Source organism: Ricinus communis, chromosome 1 (genome assembly GCF_019578655.1).
Source record: "Ricinus communis isolate WT05 ecotype wild-type chromosome 1, ASM1957865v1, whole genome shotgun sequence".
NCBI classification, from domain to species: Eukaryota; Viridiplantae; Streptophyta; class Magnoliopsida; order Malpighiales; family Euphorbiaceae; genus Ricinus; species Ricinus communis.
This window is the reverse complement of record NC_063256.1, coordinates 643,430-666,795: the sequence shown is the minus strand read 5'-3', so window position 1 is coordinate 666,795 and position 23,366 is coordinate 643,430. Positions and strand designations below refer to the sequence as shown.

The following is a 23,366-nucleotide window of genomic DNA, read 5'->3' as shown; positions in this document are numbered from 1 at the left end:
TTACTATATAAATACCTAATGCATGTCCCATATCATCAAAATATTACAGGTGGCTTCGGTCATTCTTCGTATTGCGAGACAGATTTGAGCCATGTCATCAGAACGTACACGTGTTGTAGGTCGCACCATGGTCTTTACACATGGAGTCTGCACATCATTATGTCAGACTTGGGCATATGCCATGTCATCAAATCTAGCACGTGGGGTACGTCATGTCGTAACAATGAACGAGAGTCGAGATAAATGAAAATTGGCTGGTCTTGCAATCTGAATGCATGATGGCCACCGCCAGTTCTCAAAGTCGACCTGCGTTACAATTTTCCAAACTAAACTCTCAAAAGCTTCACGCAGCTTTGAGGTAGGTTCCTAATCTGAGATTGTTCTCGTCATTTCTGCTGCAAACAGTTCCCCTTTAGTACTAAGTTATATTGTAATCGCTCAGGTACTACTCTCAGGATATCACAAACCGTGAGGATGAAGAACGGAACGATGTTGTTAGACCGAAAAGAGCCTCCACAAAAACCAAGAAAGCTAAATCCATGGCGCGACTCATCAACTCCAAACCCTGGTCAACTGAGCTCGAGTCTTCACTTTCATCTCTCTCTCCTTCAATATCAAAAACTACCGTCTTTGAAGTTCTTCGCCTCATTAAAACCCCATCAAAAGCCCTTCAATTCTTCAATTGGGCCCCAGAATTAGGGTTCACTCACAACGACCAATCGTATTTTTTAATGCTAGAAATCTTGGGTCGCGCTAGGAATCTCAATGTAGCCCGTAATTTCCTTTTCTCCATTAAAAGAAGGTCGAATGGGACTGTTAAGCTTGAAGATAGGTTCTTTAATAGCTTAATTAGGAGTTATGGTAAAGCCGGGCTGTTTCAAGAATCTGTACAGGTTTTTAATTCGATGAAGTCAGTTGGGGTTTCCCCATCTGTGGTTACATTTAATAGTCTTTTGCTGATTTTACTTAAACGTGGACGTACAAATATGGCTCAGAGTGTGTTTGATGAAATGCTTAGCACATATGGCGTTACACCTGATACCTATACTTTTAATATATTGATTAGAGGGTTTTGTAAGAATTCTATGGTCGATGAAGGGTTTAGGTTTTTTAAAGAAATGTCTCGTTTTAAATGTGATCCTGATCTTGTAACTTATAATACTCTCGTTGACGGGTTGTGTAGGGCAGGGAAGGTTAATATAGCTCATAATGTGGTTAATGGGATGGTTAAGAAAAGCACCAATTTGAATCCTGATGTTGTTACTTATACTACTTTGGTTAGAGGGTATTGTATGAAGCATGAGATTGATGAGGCTTTGGTTGTTTTTGAAGAAATGGTAAGTAAAGGATTAAAACCAAATGAAATTACTTACAACACACTTATTAAGGGTCTTTGTGAGGTGCAGAAGATTGATAAGATCAAACAAATTTTTGAGGGAGCTTTAGGGGGTGGTGGATTTATTCCAGATACATGCACTCTTAACACATTGATGAATGCACATTGTAATGCGGGGAATTTGAATGATGCTCTTGAGGTTTTCGAGAAGATGATGGTGTTGAATGTTCGCCCCGATTCTGCTACTTATAGTGTTTTGATTAGGAATTTGTGTCAAAGAGGGAACTTTGAGAGAGCAGAGCAGTTGTTTGATGAACTATCGGAGAAGGAAATTTTGTTAAGAGATGATGGGTGTACGCCTCTAGTTGCAGCATACAAATCCATGTTTGAGTTCTTGTGTAGAAATGGGAAGACTGCAAAGGCAGAAAGAGTGTTTAGACAGCTAATGAAAAGGGGAACACAAGATCCTCTTTCTTTCAAGATTCTGATAAAGGGGCACTGCAGGGAAGGTACATTTGAAGCGGGGTATGAGCTCTTGGTCTTGATGTTGAGAAGGGATTTTGTGCCAGATCTTGAAACCTATCAGTCATTGATCGATGGTCTCTTGCAGAAGGGTGAACCTCTTGTTGCCTACCAGACTCTTGAGAAGATGATAAAGAGCTCCCATGTCCCTGAAACTTCTACTTTCCATTCAATACTTGCAAGACTTCTGGCAAAAGGTTGTGCCCATGAATCAGCAAGGTTTATAATGTTGATGTTGGAGGGAAAAATCAGACAAAACATAAATCTATCGACACATACTGTGAGATTACTCTTCGGCAGTGGACTGCGTGATAAGGCATTTAAGATTGTTGGTTTACTTTATGCTAATGGGTATGTGGTTGACATGGAAGAGTTGATTGGTTTCCTTTCCCATAATAGAAAGTTTCTACTGGCACACAAATTGTTACTATTTTGTTTGGAGAAACATCAGAATGTCGATATTGATATGTGCGACACAGTAATTGAAGGTCTTTGTAAAATGAAAAGACATTCAGAAGCATTTGGGTTGTACTATGAATTGGTGGAGAAAGGCAATAACCAACCACTGAGATGCCTTGAGAATCTGAGAGTTGCCTTAGAAGCTAGGGGAAGATTAGAAGAAGTAAAGTTTCTATCCAAGAGGATGCCAAATAAGCGTCAGCCAGACAAATATCTGGAAGTCAGCCCCATAGCTCAGAGGCCTCAGCAATCTTATTAAGTTCAGGAATACTCGGATGCAATGTTTCCTCACTAGAAGACTCATGACCAGGTTCCTGATAGGCCATCGAACAGAACTGTTGCTCAAGATTTTAAATTGACCATGCAAAATTACATTTCCAGAAATGGAACTATTGAAGTGATATGTTGAGTGGAAGCTCTAGCATGGGTGCACTGCTAGTCAGACGGTGGAACTGGAGGCCTTTTAACTGGACCTGTTTGCCTGGTTATGCAAGCATTGTGATCTTGCATCTGATGTTCTGCAGGTAACAGGATCAAGCATGGCGAAAGTAATAAATGTTTTGGAAGCATGGCACTGTCATTGTGGTATTGCAAAGCGCTGAAAGAATCTTCTTATCTAGGCCTGCATGGCAGTTATTTCTTTCTAGTCCCCAGCCTTCATCTGTTCATGTAACATTATGCATCAATACCGTTATGTTTTTTACTTTTGTAATTTTGTACTTGTGTAAATTATATTTTCGAATGAGTTAAATTCCACATCGGACACGCATATCTCTCTCCTTTACATGCAAATGCAATAGCTTGGGTTACGTTAGAGTTGAGCAGCTGTGGAATTCACTGGGTTCGGCGTCTTTTTAATTTGTTTTGGTACTAAAGCTAAAATTCCACTTATTATAATGGATGTAGCTGCCTCACTGGAACTGGAAATGGGCCATTAGATATTTCAGGATGCAAACTGCAGTAAGTTGGCTGCGTTATTGCTAGTGGTGTCCGTACAATGTCCGAAACATATTACAAAAAGCATGTAAAATCTTTTGTTTTACCAGACAAACTCTCGGATGATTGAGAGTTTCACGATCTTTAACGGCTTGCCTGTCTTCTTTGAATTTATGCAGAAAAATAAGGTAAGTTGGAAGTGGGTCGAGTACATGTTGGAAAATGCTTTAATAAGGTTTATAAACAAGACAAAAGACAAAGGCAGGAAAAAAGATTGTCACTCCATTAAAGCCCTCACGCTTCTAACCATAAGTGCCCAAGAAATTACCAAACCAAAATGAAGTGAGCATTTGTTTATTTTTCATGCCACTCTTCCTTGATACCAACCTTTCTCCAAGAACAAACTGAACTCCCATTTATATTCTCTACTTTTGTGATAATTCCTCCATTAACTCTTCTTCCTACCAAACTATCTTCCAGCTAAATCTCTCGAAGATGTCAAAAACTAACAGCAATGGTGCCTCAGGTCACTATCCTATCCTCACTAGGCGTGCTCCTACGCCAGGGAAGGCAACAGTACTTGCAGTAGGTAAGGCCTTCCCTAGCCAACTCATTCCTCAGGATTGCCTGGTGGAGGGCTACATCCGAGACACCAAATGTGAAGATGTGTCCATCAAGGAGAAATTGGAGCGACTATGTAAGTGAAATTACTTCTGTATAAAAGCTCTTATTTATCTGTCACGTTCAATATGTCCAAACTAAATGTTCAATAGCAAAAGGAATTTACATCTGCATCAGAGGTAAATCTTGAATTAGCTTATTTTCTTTTTTTGAACTGAGTCTCCTCTTAGCTTTTAATTCTGCTGATAGCTTAAGACACAACTGGCTTGAGAAAAATCTGCATTGACTTGGTAGAAAAAGAATTATTAGGAGTAGGCCGGCAAGCATTAGTAATACTTCTACCATGATGCTTCTTGCAGCTGCTATCACAGTGCATTCTTTCTCTTTTGCTAGGTAAAACTACTACTGTGAAGACAAGATATACTGTAATGTCCAAGGAGATCCTGGAAAAATATCCTGAAATTGCAATTGAGGGCTCAACCACTATCAAACAAAGGCTTGACATAGCAAATCCTGCGGTTGTTGAGATGGCAAAAGAAGCAAGCCTTGCTTGCATCAAGGAGTGGGGAAGGCCTGTAGAAGATATCACTCATATTGTTTATGTTTCTTCTAGTGAGATACGCTTACCAGGCGGTGATCTTTATCTTGCTAGCCAGCTTGGCTTAAGGAATGATGTTAGCCGAGTAATGCTTTACTTTCTTGGCTGTTATGGCGGTGTCACTGGCCTTAGAGTTGCAAAGGACATAGCTGAAAACAATCCAGGGAGCCGCGTTTTGTTAACCACCTCTGAAACTACCATACTTGGTTTTCGCCCACCAAACAAGGCACGCCCTTATGACCTTGTAGGGGCTGCACTTTTCGGGGATGGAGCTGCAGCTGCGATCATTGGTGCGGACCCTGTATTAAGTAGTGAATCTCCTTTCATGGAGCTGAACTATGCAGTTCAGCAATTCCTGCCAGGAACGCAACATGTAATTGATGGACGCCTTTCTGAAGAGGGGATAAATTTCAAGCTTGGAAGGGACCTTCCTCAGAAGATTGAAGATAACATAGAGGAGTTCTGTAAAAAGCTTATGTCAAAGGCAGGATTAACTGAGTTCAATGACTTGTTTTGGGCTGTGCACCCTGGTGGACCGGCAATACTTAACCGGCTAGAGAGCACTTTGAAGTTGAACGCAGAGAAGCTAGAATGCAGCAGGAAGGCTCTGATGGATTATGGAAATGTCAGCAGCAATACCGTATTCTATGTTATAGAATACATGAGAGAAGAATTGAAGAGAAAGGGAAGTGAAGAGTGGGGGCTTGCCTTAGCTTTTGGGCCTGGCATTACTTTTGAAGGCATACTTCTTCGTAGCTTGTGATCACGATCACATCCTGAAGCAGCTACCTCTAGTCTGATTATCCTATTTTCATTCTGTTTTAAGATGCATTTGAGTTAATTAGAAGTGTTCCAAAAAAAAGGACTCTTAAGAATTTCTATCAAACTGAACTTTTAAACTGTTTTAGCCATTAGTTATTATGGTGTGGTTTTTTCTTTCCTGTGAACTGAAAACTTGGACCCGTATCAGACATTCAAGTGTATGGAGTGTATTAAATCCAAATTGCAAAATGCAAATAATAATTAACCCGGCTTGCACAGTTTTACTTTCTTTACAATCAAAGCTTCGAATCTCACCTATAACAACTCAAATAAAAATGTATAATATAATAAAATTCTTTATAGTTATAGATTTAATCCAACTAAAAGAAAATGATAATAGATATATGTTATTCAGTCAATAAAAATAGTGTTTCATGCAGTTGCCTTTTTTCTTTTTAAATGTTAATTTTTATTAAAAAAAGAATTGGCTGCGGGACCGGCTCTATTATTTTGCTGCCAAATCTTAAGAAATGACGTAGTCCTTCTAATCAATTTCACCGCCAGAACTTTGCCGTTAAATTCTCTCATCCCTGAATTCTGAAGAATTCCATATTTTTAGAACCCTACAAGACATCGAAAGGTTCAATTCATTTCGGATTCCAGTCTCCTTAACCTGCCCAATAAGAATATCGGCCGTTTTCATTGCTTTCTCAACTTTCGGAGCAATTTTTCCAGTAATTTTACCATATCATTCATTGATTTTCCAGCGCTGTTAACTGAAATTAGGGTTTTATCGTCGGTTCGGTTCCCTGGACATTTCCAAAAAGAGTATTGCTTTCGCTTCTCTTTGTCTTAAAAAAAAAAGCCCAAAATGGGAGAAGCTGGAAACCCTAGAACAATTACAGAATCAAGCTCTCCATTGATGGTAAGTAAAGTATTTATTTTTATATTAAGTACGGTTGATAATAATCTGCTTTAATGACATTGATAGATGCTTCTTTTTAGAGAATATTTATTGAATTTAATTAGCCTATATAATATTGGTATCTTGAATCTCAATAATTTAACATCTGCGGTTTTTTCAAGGGCAGAATGATGGTATAGGGACTGGTAGCCTAATTCCTCAACTATTTACCTCTGTTCCAGCACTCAATGAAGCAGCATCTTACCTTGCTCAATCCACTTCATTATTAACCCGTTGTTTTACTGATTATTCTGGTAAGCTTATTTTAATTTGTTTGGGTACTTCTGTTCTGTTGTTAGCATAAAAATGTTATGCAAGTTTCTGATTTATTTTTGTCCATCTTAATAGTATTTATGTCATCGTTCAGAAGTTTGTTATAGTTTTTCATTTGATTTGGGATAGCAGATCAAGCTTTTCTGGTAGTTATTCTTTTTCCGATCATATAAATGTGATATCGTATAAGCATACTTCGACAGATTTTTCACTTTGTAATTTTTTTTATTACCATTGACTAGCATAGATTCATATATCTATATCTATTCCTTTATTTTTAAAAGTGTATTCAGTTTGGAGATTCGGGATCGGTGTTATCAACTCTTGCTATTACTGCCAGGAACAATTTTTAAAACACAAAACCTCCTCAAGTTGTAATTATTAAGTCAGAAATTATTGACCTTCCATGACATAATCTATTTTATTTTACCATTATCTGCTGTTGTGCTCATTAGGTCTGTTGAGTAATGAATTTTGTATCACTTAATTAGAGTTTTTATGGAAACATTGCAGTAGAATATTCTTCCAGAGATTCTGGGAATTCAACTACACATGCACAGGAGTTGGTGATATTTTCTTCTGGACAAAGTGAGCAACCTCTGGATGATGATTGCCCATCCTCAAGTCATGGCCATTCAACATTTTCTGCACCATCAACATCTGCCACCGCGCTACCTCATATTCACAATGGAATAACAAAAACCTCTCCCAATGGCCTATCTCAAAATACTAATGCGATTATACCATCTAATACTAGTGGTCAAAATGGAATGTCCATTTTTCAAGGGTATTGATCCTCTCTGTTGCTCCTAATTTGGGATTTTTTGCATTATTAATAGATTGAGAAAAAGGATGTTAGCATGTTAGGTGTTAATTAAGTTCACCTGTCATTATATTTTAGAAAATGGTAATGAGTAACTCATCTTTCTGAAAAAGTTCCTTCACATGAAAATGTTGGCTTTGTGGTAGGAAGGAGCTGGAGGTATCAACATAGGGATTTTTCAAATAAAGTATCCTTGTTGTTGCTGGACACAGTAGGTTTTTTTGGCTGTCAAATGATGTGATGATTGCTTTCAGGCTTATTGAGCGAGCACGGAGGACTGTTCGTGGATCTGCTGATGATATAGGATGGATGGAACGTGCTTCACAGTTGCCTTCTGTTGAAGATGGAACTGAAAGATTTATGGAAATTCTTGATAACATCAGGTATCTGAGCATCTATGCATCTTTGATATCCTATTATAACTGTTTTGTTAATGTTTAACTGTTTCTCCTTTCGGCAGGCATGGTCTACACAAGTTGCCAAATTCAGTGGTTTACTTGTTGGTTCCAGGTAGCAATCACTATACCATATCTATGGTTGACATTGCATAAAAGTATTGGTCCATCTTTTCCAATATTTAGGATCATAACTAGTGCTTCATTGCATATGAGGTGCCTTGCATTCAATTTCCATGCAAAATTGGGAATGTATTTTTAAAAATATATTCCCCAGAATTTCTTGTGAATCATACAGAATATCGTTACTGAAACTCTGTTAACCAATTTCTAGTTATCTGTTAGATAAGTAGTACTTAGGGATCTTGACAATGTAAATGAACAAAGTCATTGTTTGGGGTGATAAAGGCTATTGAGGATGTCTGGAACTTGTTTTCTAGCAATATGATTATCTCTCTTCAGGAGGTTTCACTGACAAGACTAAGCTTGTTAGCTTTTAGCATTAATTTAAATCATTAGAAGTTGTATACGGACTGCATTGGAGTGCAGCTTGGATGCACTCAGCAATAGAATCTTATTCTTATTTTTAGTTGTTATTGATACTCCAATAGTTTATAAAATCTTAATTGTTTTATTTGGCAGGTCTTTTCAGTAATCATGGACCCCTTTATTTTGTTGATACAAAAGTGAGATTCTCCAAGATGGGTCTGACCTGTCACATTGCCAAGATTCACAGCGAGGTGTCTTTTCTTCCTGGGCATAATTTGCCCTTATAAACTCATGTTGATATGCTTTACTGAACTTGTATAATTACTAATCAGGCTTCGGTTGAGAAAAATGCCAGAGAGATAAAAGAGTACATTGAGGAAATTTATTGGGGCTCAAACAAACGTGTCATGCTTCTTGGACATAGTAAAGGGGGAATAGATGCAGCTGCTGCTTTATCATTGTATTGGTCTGATTTGAACGATAAGGTAGCCGGTTTGGCATTAGCACAAAGTCCATATGGTGGTACTCCAATAGCTTCAGATATTTTGCGTGAAGGACAGCTTGGTGATTATGTTAATGTGCGGAAACTTATGGAGATTATAATCTGTAAAGTGATTAAGGTATACCTGAATTTTCATTTTCATTAAAATTTTCTGATGGACTTATGTTACATGTTCTTAAGAAGTACCAAAAAGATAAGAAACTAATGATTTCTTTTATGAATAAATATTTTATTTATGGTAGTTCCACACACATAGCCTTTCACCATAATGCCTAAACGAACAAGAAACTTGTGCCAGTAACGGTATCTTTCTCATATTTGTTTAATATTCTTGTTTGTTAGTTAGCAGTGATGTGCATGTTTTATCTTGTATGGTATAAGATGCATATTCCTTTGCCAATAAACTTTCTTAGAAAAGAAGTACGAATTACAGTAGTTAAATCTGGTTATTGCCGAAATACAAACCTCTTTTTCAGTGGAGATCTGGTTATACCAGCGGGTAATTGTTGATTGGGGCCTGTCGATAGCAAGTTATTTAGTTGCCAAGTCAAAAAGGTAATTCCAGGAGTAAGAAAGTGGCAAGCAAAAGAGACAATCGTTGTCATATGGTTTAAGGATGAATATCAGTTCAGAAAGCACAATGGAGAAATGTTCGAATTGCCCAACCCAATTCTGGTTGGGATGTGGCTTTGATCAATTTGCTGAGGAACATTGCTTCTAAAGTTCCCCTTTGTGAAGATCTTTTACTTTTTCTTCTTTTAATTGAAATGACTTGTTTTTTTCCCAATTATTTCATTCTACTAAAAAAGAATATGTAGAATCATTAATCTTTGTTTTATCTGCAACAATGAAGGGTGACATCCAAGCTTTAGAAGACTTGACTTATGAGAGGAGGAAAGAATTCCTGTCAAAGCACCAGTTGCCAAGAGAACTTCCTGTTGTATCATTCCACACAGAAGCTGGGATTACTCCTGCAGTTCTAGCCACGCTCTCCCATGTTGCTCATGCAGAATTACCTTTGGTGGGCGAGCCGGCGAAACTCCCTGTGATGATGCCCCTTGGTGCTGCAATGGCTGCATGCGCACAGCTGCTGCAAATCAGGTATGGTGAAAAAAGCGATGGGCTGGTCACACGGCGTGATGCAGAAGTCCCTGGATCCATTGTAGTGCGCCCCAAACGGAAAATGGACCATGCGTGGATGGTGTACTCATCATTAAATGACGACCCTTCTGAAGGAGATGCTTCTCAAGTGTGTGAAGCACTATTGGCGTTGCTCGTGGAAGTTGGCCAAAAGAAAAGGCATGAACTTTCAATGAAAGACGAGTGAAGAATCATCAGATTCATGTGCTGTTCATGTACATTTGAATAAATTTGGGTGTTAAAGTGCCTTGTGATATTGTACATACATACGTCGAAATTAGAATCTCTTTTTGTCCCTTGCTTTAGTTTTAGCACTGATATCGATTGAAGCTGTATTGCCTCGTAGGAAAGAGAGAGAAAGAAAAGAAAAGAAAAGGAAGGTTTTCTTTTTTCTTTTTTCCCTTTTTGGGGTTAATCAGGTATGAACTGGGGTTTTAACGCTGAATATTACAGTTCCTAATATCACCGGGTCAAGATTTTTTAACTTGATAGATCGGTTTCGGATGAAGATTAGGAAAGAAGAAATTCAGGGTTTTTAAAATGAAAACAATGAGCAATTTATTCATACAACTAGACAAGTGTTTTCTCTGCTGTTAGAATTCTTTGCATCAATCCGTATGAAGGGTTGGATAAATTCGTTACTGTTGTATTTTTAAGGAATTGTGTCTTTTTCTTTTTAAGCTATAACTGTAAAAATGATAGCTGACTTCTTCATTAGAGAGATGGCTGATTGGTTGAGATATTAGTCTTTGGTTACAGCAGTTACTGAAAAAGAAACATAGTTTTCCAATGCTAAGTGGATTTTTTTAGAACTGAAAAAATTAAAAATAAAAGACTAAAGACAGAACTAATCACCTTACATAGGAATAATCACCTTCAATTTCTGTCTTTAAGCTTTATTATCTATTTAACAAACAGTGAGCAAAACTAAACAAGTTGGCTCGCGGACTTGCATTCCGCAACAGCCAATAGAGAAGACGCACGTCGGCAAGGTTTTGTGCGAAGGACTTTATTGTCTTCATCTTCTCCTCGAATCAAGTGCCAGCATTCACTTATTTCTCTTCCCTACCGGTAACTTTATCACAACCTCAGATTCTTAAAACAAGTGTGCAGGCAGAAACTTTGATTGCAAATTTTAATGACAAAATTACCCTTCAAACATTCACAAAATTCCGTGAACTTGCGTTTCTTTCTCCTCTTGAAGCTCTAATGAGAGAGAGAGATCAGATAACTGCCAGTTCGCTTTAGAGAGAGAAATAGAAAGAGACGGAGAGAGAAACAGCTCTCAGGGCCACTAGCTTGATAGAGATATTAAGAAAACACAATAAGAGGTTTGGATTAGGGTTTCAACTATTTTAGGGTTTTGGAGTGTAAAATCAAAAAGTTCAGTTTAATTAGGGTTTCGCGAAATTAATTGCCTGGAGTTTTGTTATATTGGGTATTATTTGTTTCAGGTTAGGTGTTGAAATTTGGCGTGGCTTAATGTGAGTGAAGGCTGTTTGGTTGGTGTGGGTGGGGAGTTAGGGTTCCAATGGGGAGCACTGGTGAGCCTGACCGGAAAAGGCGTCATTTCAACTCTATATCATCACCCACGGCTGCCATGGCTAAGAAGCAGCCGTTTTCCCACTCCTCTGAGGACAAAAAGGTATTGGCTTACTTTCTAATTAATCCTGAATTTGCTTTCTTTATGATTAAGAAATTTTGTAGTTTTTGTTTTACCTGACTTCTCTCAATTATCAGATTCATGCATTTCTAGTTAACTAAGCATTCCCACTTTGGCTTTATTTTATTTCTATGCTAACTGAATGCTGAAATTGCTTATGGGCATAGCAACATCAATTCTTATTGTTTGAAATTTGAAATCTGTTTCTTGGTATAGATTTTATACTATACTTTGTTTCTCGAATTTTCTACTTGTGTCATGGTTAGATGCCTGGACTTGCCCCTTTTATGTTATTATGATGGTAGGACACAATTATAGAATGAAAAATGAAAGAATTCTCTGTATAATATTTACAATTTGAAGCTTGAAGCTCAATTGTGAGACTTATTTCCATCGTATATTGGGTTCAGTTCTACTTGCACTTTTTGAATGCTGGGATCAAATACTCTTTCCGAAACTAGTTGCAAGTTGGCTGTTTTGAAACGAGACAGTAAAAGTGCCTATTGCTTTCATCATTTAGGATATGTCAGTTGCCAATATGTAATCATCATTAAAATGTAGTTTGTTATTTTTGAGAGCTCATGTTTCCGTATTTGGATATTGTAGCTTGATACTGCTGTCCTTCAGTTCCAAAATCAAAAGCTTGTACAGAAGTTAGAAGCCCAAAAGGTTGAGTATTCTGCGTTAGAAAATAAGTATACACAATTGAAGGAGAAACAACAGCCTTATGATTCCACATTGAAGGCTGTCAATAAGTCTTGGGGAGTGGTAATTTCTTTGTTGCTTATTTTTCGGCATTTTGCATTTCTTTATCTTATTTTTGTTTCATATTAGAACTACTTTAACCAGGGAAGAGTGTGCGTGATTTCTTTTCATTTATGTATAGTATTGGATATTACTTTCTGAAAAATTGGCTTCATGTTTTCACAATAGCTGGTTACTGACTTGGAAGTGCATTCCAACCGCACAAGGGAATCTAACATTGGGCAGAACATCAGGAGCTTCTCAATCAATGAGGGTGAGGATTAGTTTACACTATTTTATTAACTGTTTCAACTCCTGTGGATATTGAGATATTAAATGAGGTTTTCATTCATGTCTTTTGTGCTATCCAAATTTTTTGGGCCTGAGTACGTATTTGCATTAGGACACCTGAAAATGCCACTGTTGGCCTCGCTGTAGAATATGATTCTTTTTAGCTTCTATGTTTTATCTTGCACCATCTCTGTTCACTGGTTCTTGCCCTCGCTGTGTTTCTTATTTGATTACAGCAGCCACTCTTGTGTAAAATACTTCATTAATTATGCAAGTTCCAATGTTGCATGTAATATGTGCTTATTTTTTAAGAACAGTATTTTCTACGCCCTTTTGAGTTCTTATCTTTGATATCAAAACTATGTTATATTGAAAGAAAGCCTGATGTCAATTTGGTTTAACTACGCAATCTTTTGGTAACAGCAATACGTTAATGTGCATAAAATAATCATGAATAAGTGGTTTTATGTTCATTGGGAGGTATGGAAACTTTATTGTTAAAGCATATTGCATTTTCTGATAGGGGTGTTTCCAATTGCTTGTCAGATGGGGTTTCATCTTCTTTCGAGGATGCTTTTCTAAGCCGACTTGCGGAAACTGGTGCAACCGAAACTTCATCTATAAATAATTGCCTCAATCATATAGAAGAAGATGAAGAAAATACCTCTGAAAAGATTAAGAACATGTTGTATAATATAGTGTCTGCAATCAATGACCTGTGGCATTTAAAGGATGGACTGCATGCAGCTCTTTTGAAAGAGATTTCGGAGGATGGTAAGAGTTTGCTTGGCCTGTGCATTTGTGTGACTTTTGTTGTGGGCTACCTCTATTTTCAGTTTTCTCTGAGTGTCCTATGTATGCTGCTCCTTTTGCTAGGTGCATGCAGGCAAAAGGAATCATATGGGTTAGAAGCTGAGGTTAAGAACTTGAGATTAGCACTAAGCGACCTTCATTTGAAGCATAAAACTTTTGCAAGGGAATTGCAGAGCCATAGAGATATTGATGCAAAAAATAAAGCTGAGCTCAACCGCCTAAAAGGTAAATTCCGTTAGGGTTTAACGGGCTAGTTTCAAGGCATGCCCTCAAGTTTTCAGCACTTGGACGTTTACTATTAATGCTCATGGCCCTTTATAGAATTGATGCATTTATTTATTTTTTTTGAAGGGTATTGATGCATATAATTGATAGTTGTTTTTCTGTTTCTCTTTAATATTCTTATCTGTTCGACAGTTTTATGCATTTTTACAAATATGCTGTTGCATATTGCATCCATATATGCTCAAGCATAAGGTTTAGGATACACAGAAATTTTACTTGTCTCTTGCATATTTATTGTATTGATGCAAATAGGCCTTTTGAATTGTTTCCCTTGATTCTGCAGAGTTGTGCAATTTAATAAGTAAATTTGTTTTGCTGGAGTTGTGAAAGAGCTGTGAAATTTAAGAAGGAATTCTGCTTTGCAGGAGTTGTGAAATGCAAGGAGGAATTTATTTTGCAAGAGATATGAAATTTTAGAAGGATTTTTTTTTCTCACCAGCATGAGTTTAAGATTGACCAAATTATGTGAAGGGTGGTTTTCATTGTTTGTTATGTTATGTAAGGTTGTTGATACTGTAAATTTGACTGTTATGGTTTTGTTGGTTTTCTAAAAGGGGAATTGGAGAGTGCAGTTTCAGAATTGGAAGAGAGTAATTGTAAGCTGGCATCACTTAAAGCAGAAAGAGATGCAACCAAAGGGGCATTTTTCCCTGTTCTAAACGTTGGAAATAAACATGCTTCTGGTGATAAGGCCAGAGATAAACAGAGGAATCTGCAAGAAATGGAGTCTACTCTCAAGGAGCTACTTGTAAGTCTTCTTTCCTTCCTCTCCCTCATTCTCCGTGGATTGTTTTACCTGAAAGAATAACCATATTAATCAATTTGGTCAACAGGATCAAGCTTCTAGCCGATTGCGGGATCTGAAAGCTCTTCATGATGAAAGGATAAAAATATTACAGCAGTTGTCCAACTTGCAGGTTTCTTTCTTAAATACTATGATGTTACTTCCTAGTATGAATTTGATCGTGATTATTATTTTGAATAATTATCTCCATGCTGCTTGCTTATTCGGTAATATAAATAAATGGAGATATTTTGTTTTGCAGAACTCATTGAAGAATTTGAAGTGTATTTCTTCCTCACAAGCCTACATTTTGGTGAGAGATCAGTTAGAAAAGTCAAAATCAGAAGTTTTCCAGTATCAGGCCTTATATGAAAAACTACAGGTTGTAACTGGTCGGTAGTTTATTATGCCTTAGACTGTCATTTTTTTTTTTCCATGGTTATAGTTCTGATTCTGATATTGCTCACCTCCTTGGAACCTAGGTGGAGAGGGATAATCTTGTCTGGAGGGAAAAGGAATTATGCATTAAAAATGACTTGCTTGATGTTTTTCGACGATCTTCTTCAGTTGTGGAGTCTAGAATTGCTGATCTAGGGGTAGAGATACAGAGACAGATCAAAGAGAAAAACATGATTGAGGCTAAGCTGGAAGAGGCGTCAAGAGAACCTGGTAAGTAATTAATAGTCCAACCTCTCTAAATTAATATGATTTGTTGTACAGTAGCTGAGGTTATTTATTTGTAAAACATCTACTTTAAAAGAAATATTTCATATATATATTTGCTAATGCCATTTCATACTTCTAGATAGTTAAAAAGTCTTCTTCATGCTAATCGAGTCTTATATATATTTATATATATATATATATAATTTGTAAGTTATCAATGAGCTTGGTTTACATCTCCAATAGAAAAGTAAAATGCAAGGATGGTAAATCAGGTCATCTTCCCTCTCATGTATTTCTTTTCTTGGCCTCTCAAATTTCACCCATGTCATAACTCATAAGGTACTTCGAGGTTAATTCTCTCAGGAATGCGATTTTGCTAGTTACTTTTGTTTCAGTTATTAGATAGTAGAAATATTGAATTATGCCTATAAAAGACAGTTGGTTTCATGAAATTATATTAAATGTTAGAGGCTATTAATTAATGGGATATTTATTTAGAAGGTTAGATTATAGATGCTTTTTATATGATCATTTTGAAAATAATGATGCCTTTTTTCTGCGTGCTTTGTGCCTAAAACCTAGTGGATTCACTCTGTTTCAGGAAGAAAAGAAATCATTGCTGAATTCAAAGCCTTGGTTTCCTCATTTCCCGAGGACATGGGCAATATGCAACGTCAGTTGAGTAATTACAAAGAGGCTGCTTCTGATATTCATTCTTTGCGAGCTGATGTGCAGTCTCTTTCTACTGTTCTTGATAGGAAGGTGGGTGCATTATGACGTGCGGGCATAATATTTTTGACTTCAGTAAGGGGCTCTAATTTTTATTTCTCTAGCAGGTAAAAGAGTGTGAGAGTTTATCTACCAGATCTAACAACCAAGTTACGGAGATACAAAAGTTGCAACGCGTGGTATGTTATTTATTCTCATATATTGTCTGAATTTTACTGTACATAACTTTGTTCGATAATTGTGCGGCCGTTAGTATAGTATGGGATGTCAACAGTAAGTTGAACTGCTTTGCTATCTAAAATTGTTGCTCAAATACTAATGGGCCAATTCTCTCATTGGTCAATCTTGGCGAATCAGCAAATTAAGCTTTGTCTCTAGAACTATTTCCCAAGGATGTGTTTTTCACAATTCTTTTTTCTTTAATGTTTTGAAAGAACTGGCTGCCTTTTCAAGTCCTTTTTTGTTGGCAAGTTTACTGTTTTGTTAGAAGCATCTAACAGGATTTCTGAAGTGCCAGATTCGAGCATGTTTTTTGTCATGTAGCAATTTTTTGTTATTCATGAGCTCAGTAAAGGGCTCTGGTTGACATTTCAATGGGTCTTTGCATTTCTTTAACATCCAAATGTTCACTTCATTAGCTCAAGGAACAGCTGCGATTAACATTTCAATCAGCTGTTTATTTCATTTCATTGGCACCTAAATCTTAATATGGTTTACTCTCAATTATGTTAACTCTTTCCCTACAGCGGGATGTAGTATAATTATATTCCACAAGTTAATACTCTGGTCCTTGGATTCATGTTCATCTTTTGGAGAGAGATTGATTGATCTGGGTTTTTTATTTGACTGGTCTGGAATCTGCACGGCTGGCAACAGATATTTTTGGAACTTGTTTCTTATGTTATAGGTGGTTCGCTCATTTTGGGTATCATCTAGAAATGTCGGTTTCATGAATTTACACCTCATTTTCCTTAATCAGGTCCAAGATCTGAATGAAAGTGATTGGGAATTGAAGCTGATACGGAAAATGTATAGACATGAATCCACTGATTTGAGGTTAGAAATGTTTTCCCCAATTTCTCTTGTGAAATCCATTCTATATAGCTGAGTCATTGCCAACTAAAAATATGTATGATTATTGGCCAATCTGGCTTATGATGAATGTTCTATCATTTGTTTTATACTGGAAATCTGATCATGGACAATGGAACTTCCTGTAAGGTGGCCACTTTTTGCAAGAGTCTGGAATCTTCTTTTCTACTATCTAGCTTAGCAATAATAATAATAGCTATCCTCCAGTTTTTAGCATATCATCCAATGACCTCACTTCCTTCTCCTGGTTGGTTTGATCATTTGAAAACCTTTGTTGACGTGGAAGTTTAATGTGCAACTGCAGGGAGGTCTTGGAGGCCAGGGATCTTGAATATAAGGCATGGGCTAGGGTTCAAAGTTTGAAGTCTTCTCTTGATGAACAAAATTTAGAATTGCGGGTTAAGACAGCAAATGAAGCTGAGGCCATATCCCAGCAGAGGCTGGCTGCTGCAGAAGCTGAGATTGCTGACCTGAGACAGAAATTGGAAGCTTCGAAAAGGTAATCTGCCATTCAGTGGAATTGTGAATTTTAATTTGATTTGAGTTCTCTATTTTAGATGTCAAGTACCCCATTTGAATTTCATTACTTTGAAACTTCTTTGTTGTATGCAGGGTGTCTTTGAAAAAAATGCTCTGTGCACCCAATTGTATGAGGTCTGAAACTGTTGTTTTATTGCTATTTCAGGGATATTTCTAAATATTCTGATGTGCTGAAATCCAAAAATGAAGAAAATGAGGCCTACTTATCTGAAATAGAGGTTAGTCTGCTATTAACTATCATGGACCTTTCTTCTGTGCAAATGTAACATTAAATGAAAATTGTTTATATGGTTTTCTTCTAGACTACTGGACAAGCATATGATGACATGCAAACTCAAAACCAGCATCTGTTACAGCAAATCACAGAGAGAGATGATTATAATATAAAGGTGATTAACGTCTTTCACAGTCCATCTTAATTTTATTAAGCAGCATTCAGTTTCACATAGATGTTAATGCTTGTGGCCTAATGGCTGCATTTATGCATCACATTTTCTTGTGTCATATGTTTTTGTTATTGTATTGTTTTCTTGCCTTATTTTTTAATTGATTTCCATGGGTTGACTTGGAATTACGGTCTAGTTTCAGTGCAACAAACAAATATGTTAATTGCAGATTGCATTACTTCAGCAGTTTTTGCAGATTTTATGACATGCATTAACGTGTCAAGTGATTCAGTTCTTAAAATGTGTTAATAAGAACTTATTAAGATATTATCTTTGCTTGGAGTGGTTTCTTCTCTTTGAAAGGAAGTGGTATTGTATTACACTGGTATTTGGGTTGTTCACTTGCAAACGTTTAGCCAATACTTGTATGAACAATTTGGCCATTTCAAATACTGTAGACGTATAACTGTGAAAACCTGGCAAAATTATCATCGACTTCTAAAATAAATGAATGAACTTTACAGAGTCAAGAAGAAGAGCAGGCAGGTTCAGTTAAATATTTGCTTAAGAGTGATCCGTGATGTGGTCATATATGTAGTTTGGTTTGATTTATTGGATGTTCTTGCCCTGTTTCAGCTTGTTTTAGAGGGCTTGAGGGCAAGACAGCTGCGAGACACACTACTGATGGACAAAAGAACCATGGAAAGGGAGATTCAGCAAGCTAATATTTCTCTTGACTTCTATAATGTGAAAGCTGCAAGAATAGATGATCAGGTATTGCTCAATAAGGTTTTGTTTGGCAGAATAAACATTGGTGTATGATGTTCACGCAGCGAATATCTGCCTTGCAGTTAAATATTTGTTTGGATCAGGTTCATAAACTTGCTGAAGAGAAGTTTCAGAACTCAGGTACATTAGAAAATACTCAAAAACGATTGTTAGATGTAAGAAAATCATCTAATCAAGTAAGAGACTCACTGGAGGACTCACAATCTAAGGCCGAAAGAAGTCGAGCAGCTCTTTTGGAGCTGCAGATAGAACTTGAGAGAGAGAGGTAATAAAGGGTATTTTCTTTTCTTTCTTTATAGTTAGTCAGAATTGAACCTGATGATTTATTTATCAGGTTTGATAAAAGGAGAATAGAGGAGGATTTGGAAGTAGCAAGGAGAAGGGTTTTATATCTTCAAGCACAAACGGAGGGGTCATCGATTTTAGAAAAGCTTCAGCAGGAACTTAAAGAATATCGCGAAATAGTGAAGTGCAATATATGCCTTGAAAGACCTAAAGAGGCAAGTGGTTGGTATTTTATCATGGATTTCGATTTCATACCTTGACCATAGCAATTTTATGAAATCGATAGACCAGGGAGGGTGTGCAATTACTTTTGGAAAATGTCAAGGATGGGCTTTGCTTGTGGAAAATTTGTTTTAATTTTCGTCTCTACTTTCTTATTTGCTGTTACATCGTAGAAAATATTTTTACTTAATGCTACTAGGACACCTCTTCGTGATCTTAAAGAATCTATAGGAAATAAGTTTACCATTCAAATTTGGAAGGCCATGTTTTCAGTTTTTCTTTGTTCTTTTTTGTTTTTGTTTAAAAGAGAACATAGAAGCATCCATTACTTGTCTGTTCCCTCTATTTATTGCTTAGAAGTCTCTAATATTTCCTTTTTCTGATCTCCCATCAGGTTGTCATTACAAAATGCTTCCACTTGTTCTGCAATCCCTGTGTGCAAAGAATTATTGAAAGTCGTCACCGCAAGTGTCCGGCATGTGCCACGAATTTTGGGTCTAATGATGTCAAGCCTGTGTACATCTGATAGGAATGGTGATGAGTTTTCCTGTGCTGCTAATTGGTGAGGTTCAGTTAATTCGGGCTCTGATATGCCTGCGATCTTTGACTAGAGGCTTGACCTGTGGAGCTCATAGGTTTATGTCTATTATTTAGTTGGAGAATTATTGAGAGAAGATTTGACAGGATACAGGGAGGCTCCTCCTGCCTACTTATCAACCTGTCAATTCATTTTTAGATTGTGTCTAGATTGTGATTCTCTTGGTTTCTTGAGTTCACTGTATTTACAATGCTTGTTTCTTCATTAACTGCTTAGAGCCACTGGAACCTTTCAATTTATCATTTGCAGATGTTCAGAATTGATGGAAATGCTATTGCCAAAGGCATTGATGGTCATCCAACCAATTTTGAGTGGCAAGTGATGTTCTAAGCCTCTGTAATGGCATATTGGCAGACTGCATTGGTAATTGATGTCAGTTCTCCACCATCCACCAAGAATGTATGGGGAGTTTAACAGAAAATTTTTGGCTGTACAGTTTTAGCAAATACATTAGGTTTTTCAGAAACGTTAGTTTATGTTATCTTTGTTTTAAGAACTAGTTATATTTATAATAATAGTTTGTGCAATTTGTACTCGGCATTGATTCAAAAATGTGTACGGGCTTCTGAGACCAAATTTTGGAGTGTTTTATATTATTTATTTGTTCTATCCAATTTCAACTTTGGTATTGTGGAGCAATATCTTTGTATTGAATAAAGGCCCTCAATCTCTCTTTTCCTGAATTCTGAATTCTGAATTCTGATCTCTGATCTCTGATTTCTGATTTTGTGATTCTATTGCCAATGCAGGCGAGAGGTGATGTTTCAATAATGGTAAAGGCATCCATCATATTCCTGTTCATCTTTGTGCAAAATCTTAACGGCTACTTTTGACCTTAAGATTTTATAACTTGCTTTGTATTACCAAAAATACTTCACCATTATGTTTTTTGTTTTAAATTGAGATAATTTATGTTCCTAGTTATAGTTTATTTTGGAATAACTGTTATATATTTTAACTTGGTCAATTATAATAAAATTATGTTGGTAGATTCGATGCACTAGCTAAATAATTATATTAAAATTCTTAGTAAAAATTTAAGGATTTTGATAACTGACATAGTTTTAATTATTTTTTAATTATTTTTGTTCTATTTAAATTTTTTTTATTAGTTGATAACTAATTTAATTTAATTTATTTATTTATATAAATAAAATTATTTTTATTATATATTTACTGATTATACTTTATTTTAAAATTAATTTTATATAATAATTTTTTATATTTTATAAAATAAATATTATTTTGAAATTATAGGTAATAGTTAAATAATGGACTAATAGTCTAAATAACTCAAATTTTTATAAAATTTTATTGTTTTGATCAATTCTCTAAAAATAGTCAATTTAGTTATAATTTAGCCAATTAAGTGTAATTTTAGTCCAATTAAATTGTTGGTGAAAATTAAACAAGTTGAACGATATGGACGTAAATTAAGAAATAAAATATTTAAATTGATGGAACTTAATATCACATTAGTTAAATACGTTCTAAATAGTGTTACATTTCATATTGATTAATTTTGACTAATAACTCAATTTTGTCAAAATTGTAATCAATTAGCCAAATTATAATTAAATTGACTATATTTAAAGAATTAGCTAAAATAACAAATTTATGCAAAGTTTAGATTTTTTAGCCTATTAGACTTTAAATAATTACGGTATTGATAATTAGGCAATTTGAAATTAGAAATTTTGTATCAATAAAATTTAAATTTAAATGCCTATTAACTTTTGTAAATATACAATTGAATTAAACAAAATTAACTATAATTGATCGATCCAAATTATGTATAGATATTTAAGGGTATTTTAAAGCTTTAATGATATATTTCTATATATAAAATAGTGAAAATATGTGTTTTTGCCTCAGTTAAACTTAATTGTAGCAAAAAGAGAAAAATATGAAGCTAAAAGAAGCTTAATGGGATATATTCATGTCAAGATCCAATATTAAGATACATTGACTGCTAATTATAAGGCCCAAGGGATATTTTAGTCATTTTGTATAATTATTAGGATTTACATTAAGAGTTATTTATGAAATAGTATTTGGTGGAGATTAAGATACTTAAAGTCTTATCTATTAGATAGACTTATATTAGTATACTCATCTCTAGAGAAATTTATTTAGAGGATAACTCTCCTCTATATAAATCTCTGCAAAACCCTAAAAAGGGGGGAAGAGGAAGGAAGAAAGAAAGAGGGGAGTTTTCTCCTACCTGCTCTCTACACCTGCCACCATTATTCTCTCCATAATTCTCTACAGTTTTTCCATAAACTTATAGTTTTAGTTTTCATTACTCTTTTTAGGATCTAAGGAGGTTTTCAAGAAGTGGAGACTGAGGACCAATCTTCTTCCTACTTGAAGAAATTCTTGATCTAAAGGGAGTTTTTACTTTTTATGTCTTTCTATTTAATACCATGATCATTGGGTTAAATATGTTAGGCTAGTTTTCATAAGTGTTTAGTTTAGTCTTTCTACTTTTGTATAAACCTTGTTATTTATTTATTTAATAAATGATTTCTTTACCTTCATATCTTTATTAATTTCAGATTATTATTAGTTAACCATCATATTAATTTAGCAATAGTAATTGTTATGAAAATCTTTAGGTTTAAAAGTATTAGAAACATCATTTTTACTTTAATCTATGTTGGTATAAGAAACCTAGGTTGCATCATTAGCTTGAGTGACTTAGGGAAAAAGGCACATCACCATCTCATTCATTAGATCTGAGCTTAAAGTAAAACAAGGAAATTACTAAGTAAATGGCTAGATTAAATATTGTTTTTAGCATATAGTTTTAGATCATAAGCATTTGCATTTGCATTGCATATTTATTTATTGTTTAGTTACTTTATTTTATGAATATCATTCTCTCAACATACTGATTTAGAACGTTTAGATTTACTTTTATTGTTTTGTATTGATAATTAGTCTTTATAATAAGTGGTCTCATAGTTTCTTGAGAGATTGACCTCGTGGTGAACTTACCCTTATTATAGGAACGGTTCGTGCACTTGCGAGTACTAAAAAAGACATATCAATAATACTTTTAAATTATTATAAAATATTTTTATTTATTTGTACTATTGGAAATAGTAAAGTAAAATAAAATATATCTAAAAATAAATTACACTAAGTTATTATTAAACATACTAATAATAAATTTCTAATAAAATTTAATTAAATAGTTTAATTTATTAGTCATTAACTTTTAGTCATCAATCACTAGTTACCAGCTGTATTAATTAGTCGAACTAAACAGTGCTTATAATAAAAAATAATTTTCTAGATTACTTTTTACACAATGATAATTGAATGCATACTTCGAAAAGCATATGCTATGGTATGTTTAAGTTATTTATTTAATTTTGATAATGATAATTTATCTTTTAGACTTATTACATCTTTATATGTACATAGTAATTTGGTAATATGGGCATCTTATTGAAATCTAGATATTTTTGAAATCAAGTCTATTTTTTCAATTTATATATTTAGTTTTTCACATACATTATTAGTTAATTATATTTAAAATAATATTTATTGAAATTAAGAAAACAATGCTATATGCAAATATTATCGGTTGGTTCAATTGAAATCCACATGTTTTTATAATGCTATGAGAAATGCCACGTTTCCAAATATAC

At 35.2% G+C, this 23,366-nt stretch overlaps 4 protein-coding genes across 11 annotated transcripts; all 4 read left to right on the top strand.

Moving 5' to 3' along the window:
* The first annotated feature begins 181 nt into the window (after positions 1 to 181).
* Positions 182 to 3,086, top strand: LOC107260740 (pentatricopeptide repeat-containing protein At1g02060, chloroplastic). Its single transcript, XM_025159586.2, has 2 exons — positions 182 to 358; positions 443 to 3,086. The coding sequence occupies exons 1-2, from the start codon at positions 276 to 278 to the stop codon at positions 2,574 to 2,576; spliced, it is 2,217 nt and encodes a 738-aa protein (XP_025015354.1). The 5' UTR covers positions 182 to 275; the 3' UTR covers positions 2,577 to 3,086.
* Positions 3,087 to 3,217: 131 nt separating this feature from the next.
* LOC8265822 (type III polyketide synthase A) lies at positions 3,218 to 5,516 on the top strand. The gene is made up of 2 exons (XM_015728366.3): positions 3,218 to 3,950; positions 4,268 to 5,516. Exons 1-2 carry the CDS (start codon positions 3,749 to 3,751, stop codon positions 5,233 to 5,235), a joined length of 1,170 nt encoding a protein of 389 aa, XP_015583852.2. The 5' UTR covers positions 3,218 to 3,748; the 3' UTR covers positions 5,236 to 5,516.
* Positions 5,517 to 5,729: 213 nt separating this feature from the next.
* Positions 5,730 to 10,116, top strand: LOC8265821. The gene is made up of 8 exons (XM_002511580.4): positions 5,730 to 6,159; positions 6,326 to 6,452; positions 6,985 to 7,258; positions 7,549 to 7,677; positions 7,755 to 7,804; positions 8,332 to 8,429; positions 8,511 to 8,798; positions 9,534 to 10,116. The coding sequence occupies exons 1-8, from the start codon at positions 6,106 to 6,108 to the stop codon at positions 10,005 to 10,007; spliced, it is 1,494 nt and encodes a 497-aa protein (XP_002511626.2). The 5' UTR covers positions 5,730 to 6,105; the 3' UTR covers positions 10,008 to 10,116.
* Positions 10,117 to 10,930: 814 nt separating this feature from the next.
* LOC8265819 (E3 ubiquitin-protein ligase BRE1-like 1) lies at positions 10,931 to 20,631 on the top strand. 8 transcript variants are annotated; one of them, XR_007217708.1, is made up of 20 exons: positions 10,931 to 11,465; positions 12,090 to 12,251; positions 12,417 to 12,501; positions 13,065 to 13,292; positions 13,395 to 13,556; positions 14,171 to 14,364; positions 14,450 to 14,533; positions 14,663 to 14,782; positions 14,883 to 15,069; positions 15,668 to 15,828; positions 15,903 to 15,974; positions 16,775 to 16,851; positions 17,192 to 17,386; positions 17,573 to 17,645; positions 17,730 to 17,816; positions 18,450 to 18,587; positions 18,665 to 18,867; positions 18,937 to 19,109; positions 19,504 to 19,671; positions 20,457 to 20,631. XR_007217708.1 is itself a non-coding variant. In XM_048380285.1 (20 exons), the coding sequence occupies exons 1-19, from the start codon at positions 11,352 to 11,354 to the stop codon at positions 19,633 to 19,635; spliced, it is 2,640 nt and encodes an 879-aa protein (XP_048236242.1). In that variant the 5' UTR covers positions 10,934 to 11,351; the 3' UTR covers positions 19,636 to 19,671; positions 20,457 to 20,631. The 8 variants fall into 8 exon arrangements, 6 of the variants coding, with proteins under 6 accessions (XP_048236252.1, XP_048236242.1, XP_048236235.1 ...); XR_007217706.1 differs by lacking the exon at positions 20,457 to 20,631 and adding an exon at positions 19,957 to 20,321; XM_048380285.1 differs by having other exon boundaries at positions 10,934 to 11,465; positions 18,937 to 19,102.
* The last annotated feature ends 2,735 nt before the right edge of the window (positions 20,632 to 23,366 follow it).

What these genes read in the sequence shown, in the direction of transcription:
- LOC107260740 (XM_025159586.2), top strand. Translation starts at nt 276, where the DNA reads ATGATGGCCACCGCCAGTTCTCAAAGTCGACCTGCGTTACAATTTTCC. An exon ending in AAGCTTCACGCAGCTTTGAG is followed by an intron (nt 359 to 442) that starts GTAGGTTCCTAA and finishes GTAATCGCTCAG; the next exon opens with GTACTACTCTCAGGATATCA.
- LOC8265821 (XM_002511580.4), top strand. Translation starts at nt 6,106, where the DNA reads ATGGGAGAAGCTGGAAACCCTAGAACAATTACAGAATCAAGCTCTCCA. An exon ending in GGAATGTCCATTTTTCAAGG is followed by an intron (nt 7,259 to 7,548) that starts GTATTGATCCTC and finishes GATTGCTTTCAG; the next exon opens with GCTTATTGAGCGAGCACGGA. An exon ending in GAAATTCTTGATAACATCAG is followed by an intron (nt 7,678 to 7,754) that starts GTATCTGAGCAT and finishes TCCTTTCGGCAG; the next exon opens with GCATGGTCTACACAAGTTGC.
- LOC8265822 (XM_015728366.3), top strand. Translation starts at nt 3,749, where the DNA reads ATGTCAAAAACTAACAGCAATGGTGCCTCAGGTCACTATCCTATCCTC. An exon ending in GGAGAAATTGGAGCGACTAT is followed by an intron (nt 3,951 to 4,267) that starts GTAAGTGAAATT and finishes CTCTTTTGCTAG; the next exon opens with GTAAAACTACTACTGTGAAG.
- LOC8265819 (XM_048380285.1), top strand. Translation starts at nt 11,352, where the DNA reads ATGGGGAGCACTGGTGAGCCTGACCGGAAAAGGCGTCATTTCAACTCT. An exon ending in AGAGGCGTCAAGAGAACCTG is followed by an intron (nt 15,070 to 15,667) that starts GTAAGTAATTAA and finishes ACTCTGTTTCAG; the next exon opens with GAAGAAAAGAAATCATTGCT. An exon ending in GCCTTGAAAGACCTAAAGAG is followed by an intron (nt 19,103 to 19,503) that starts GCAAGTGGTTGG and finishes ATCTCCCATCAG; the next exon opens with GTTGTCATTACAAAATGCTT.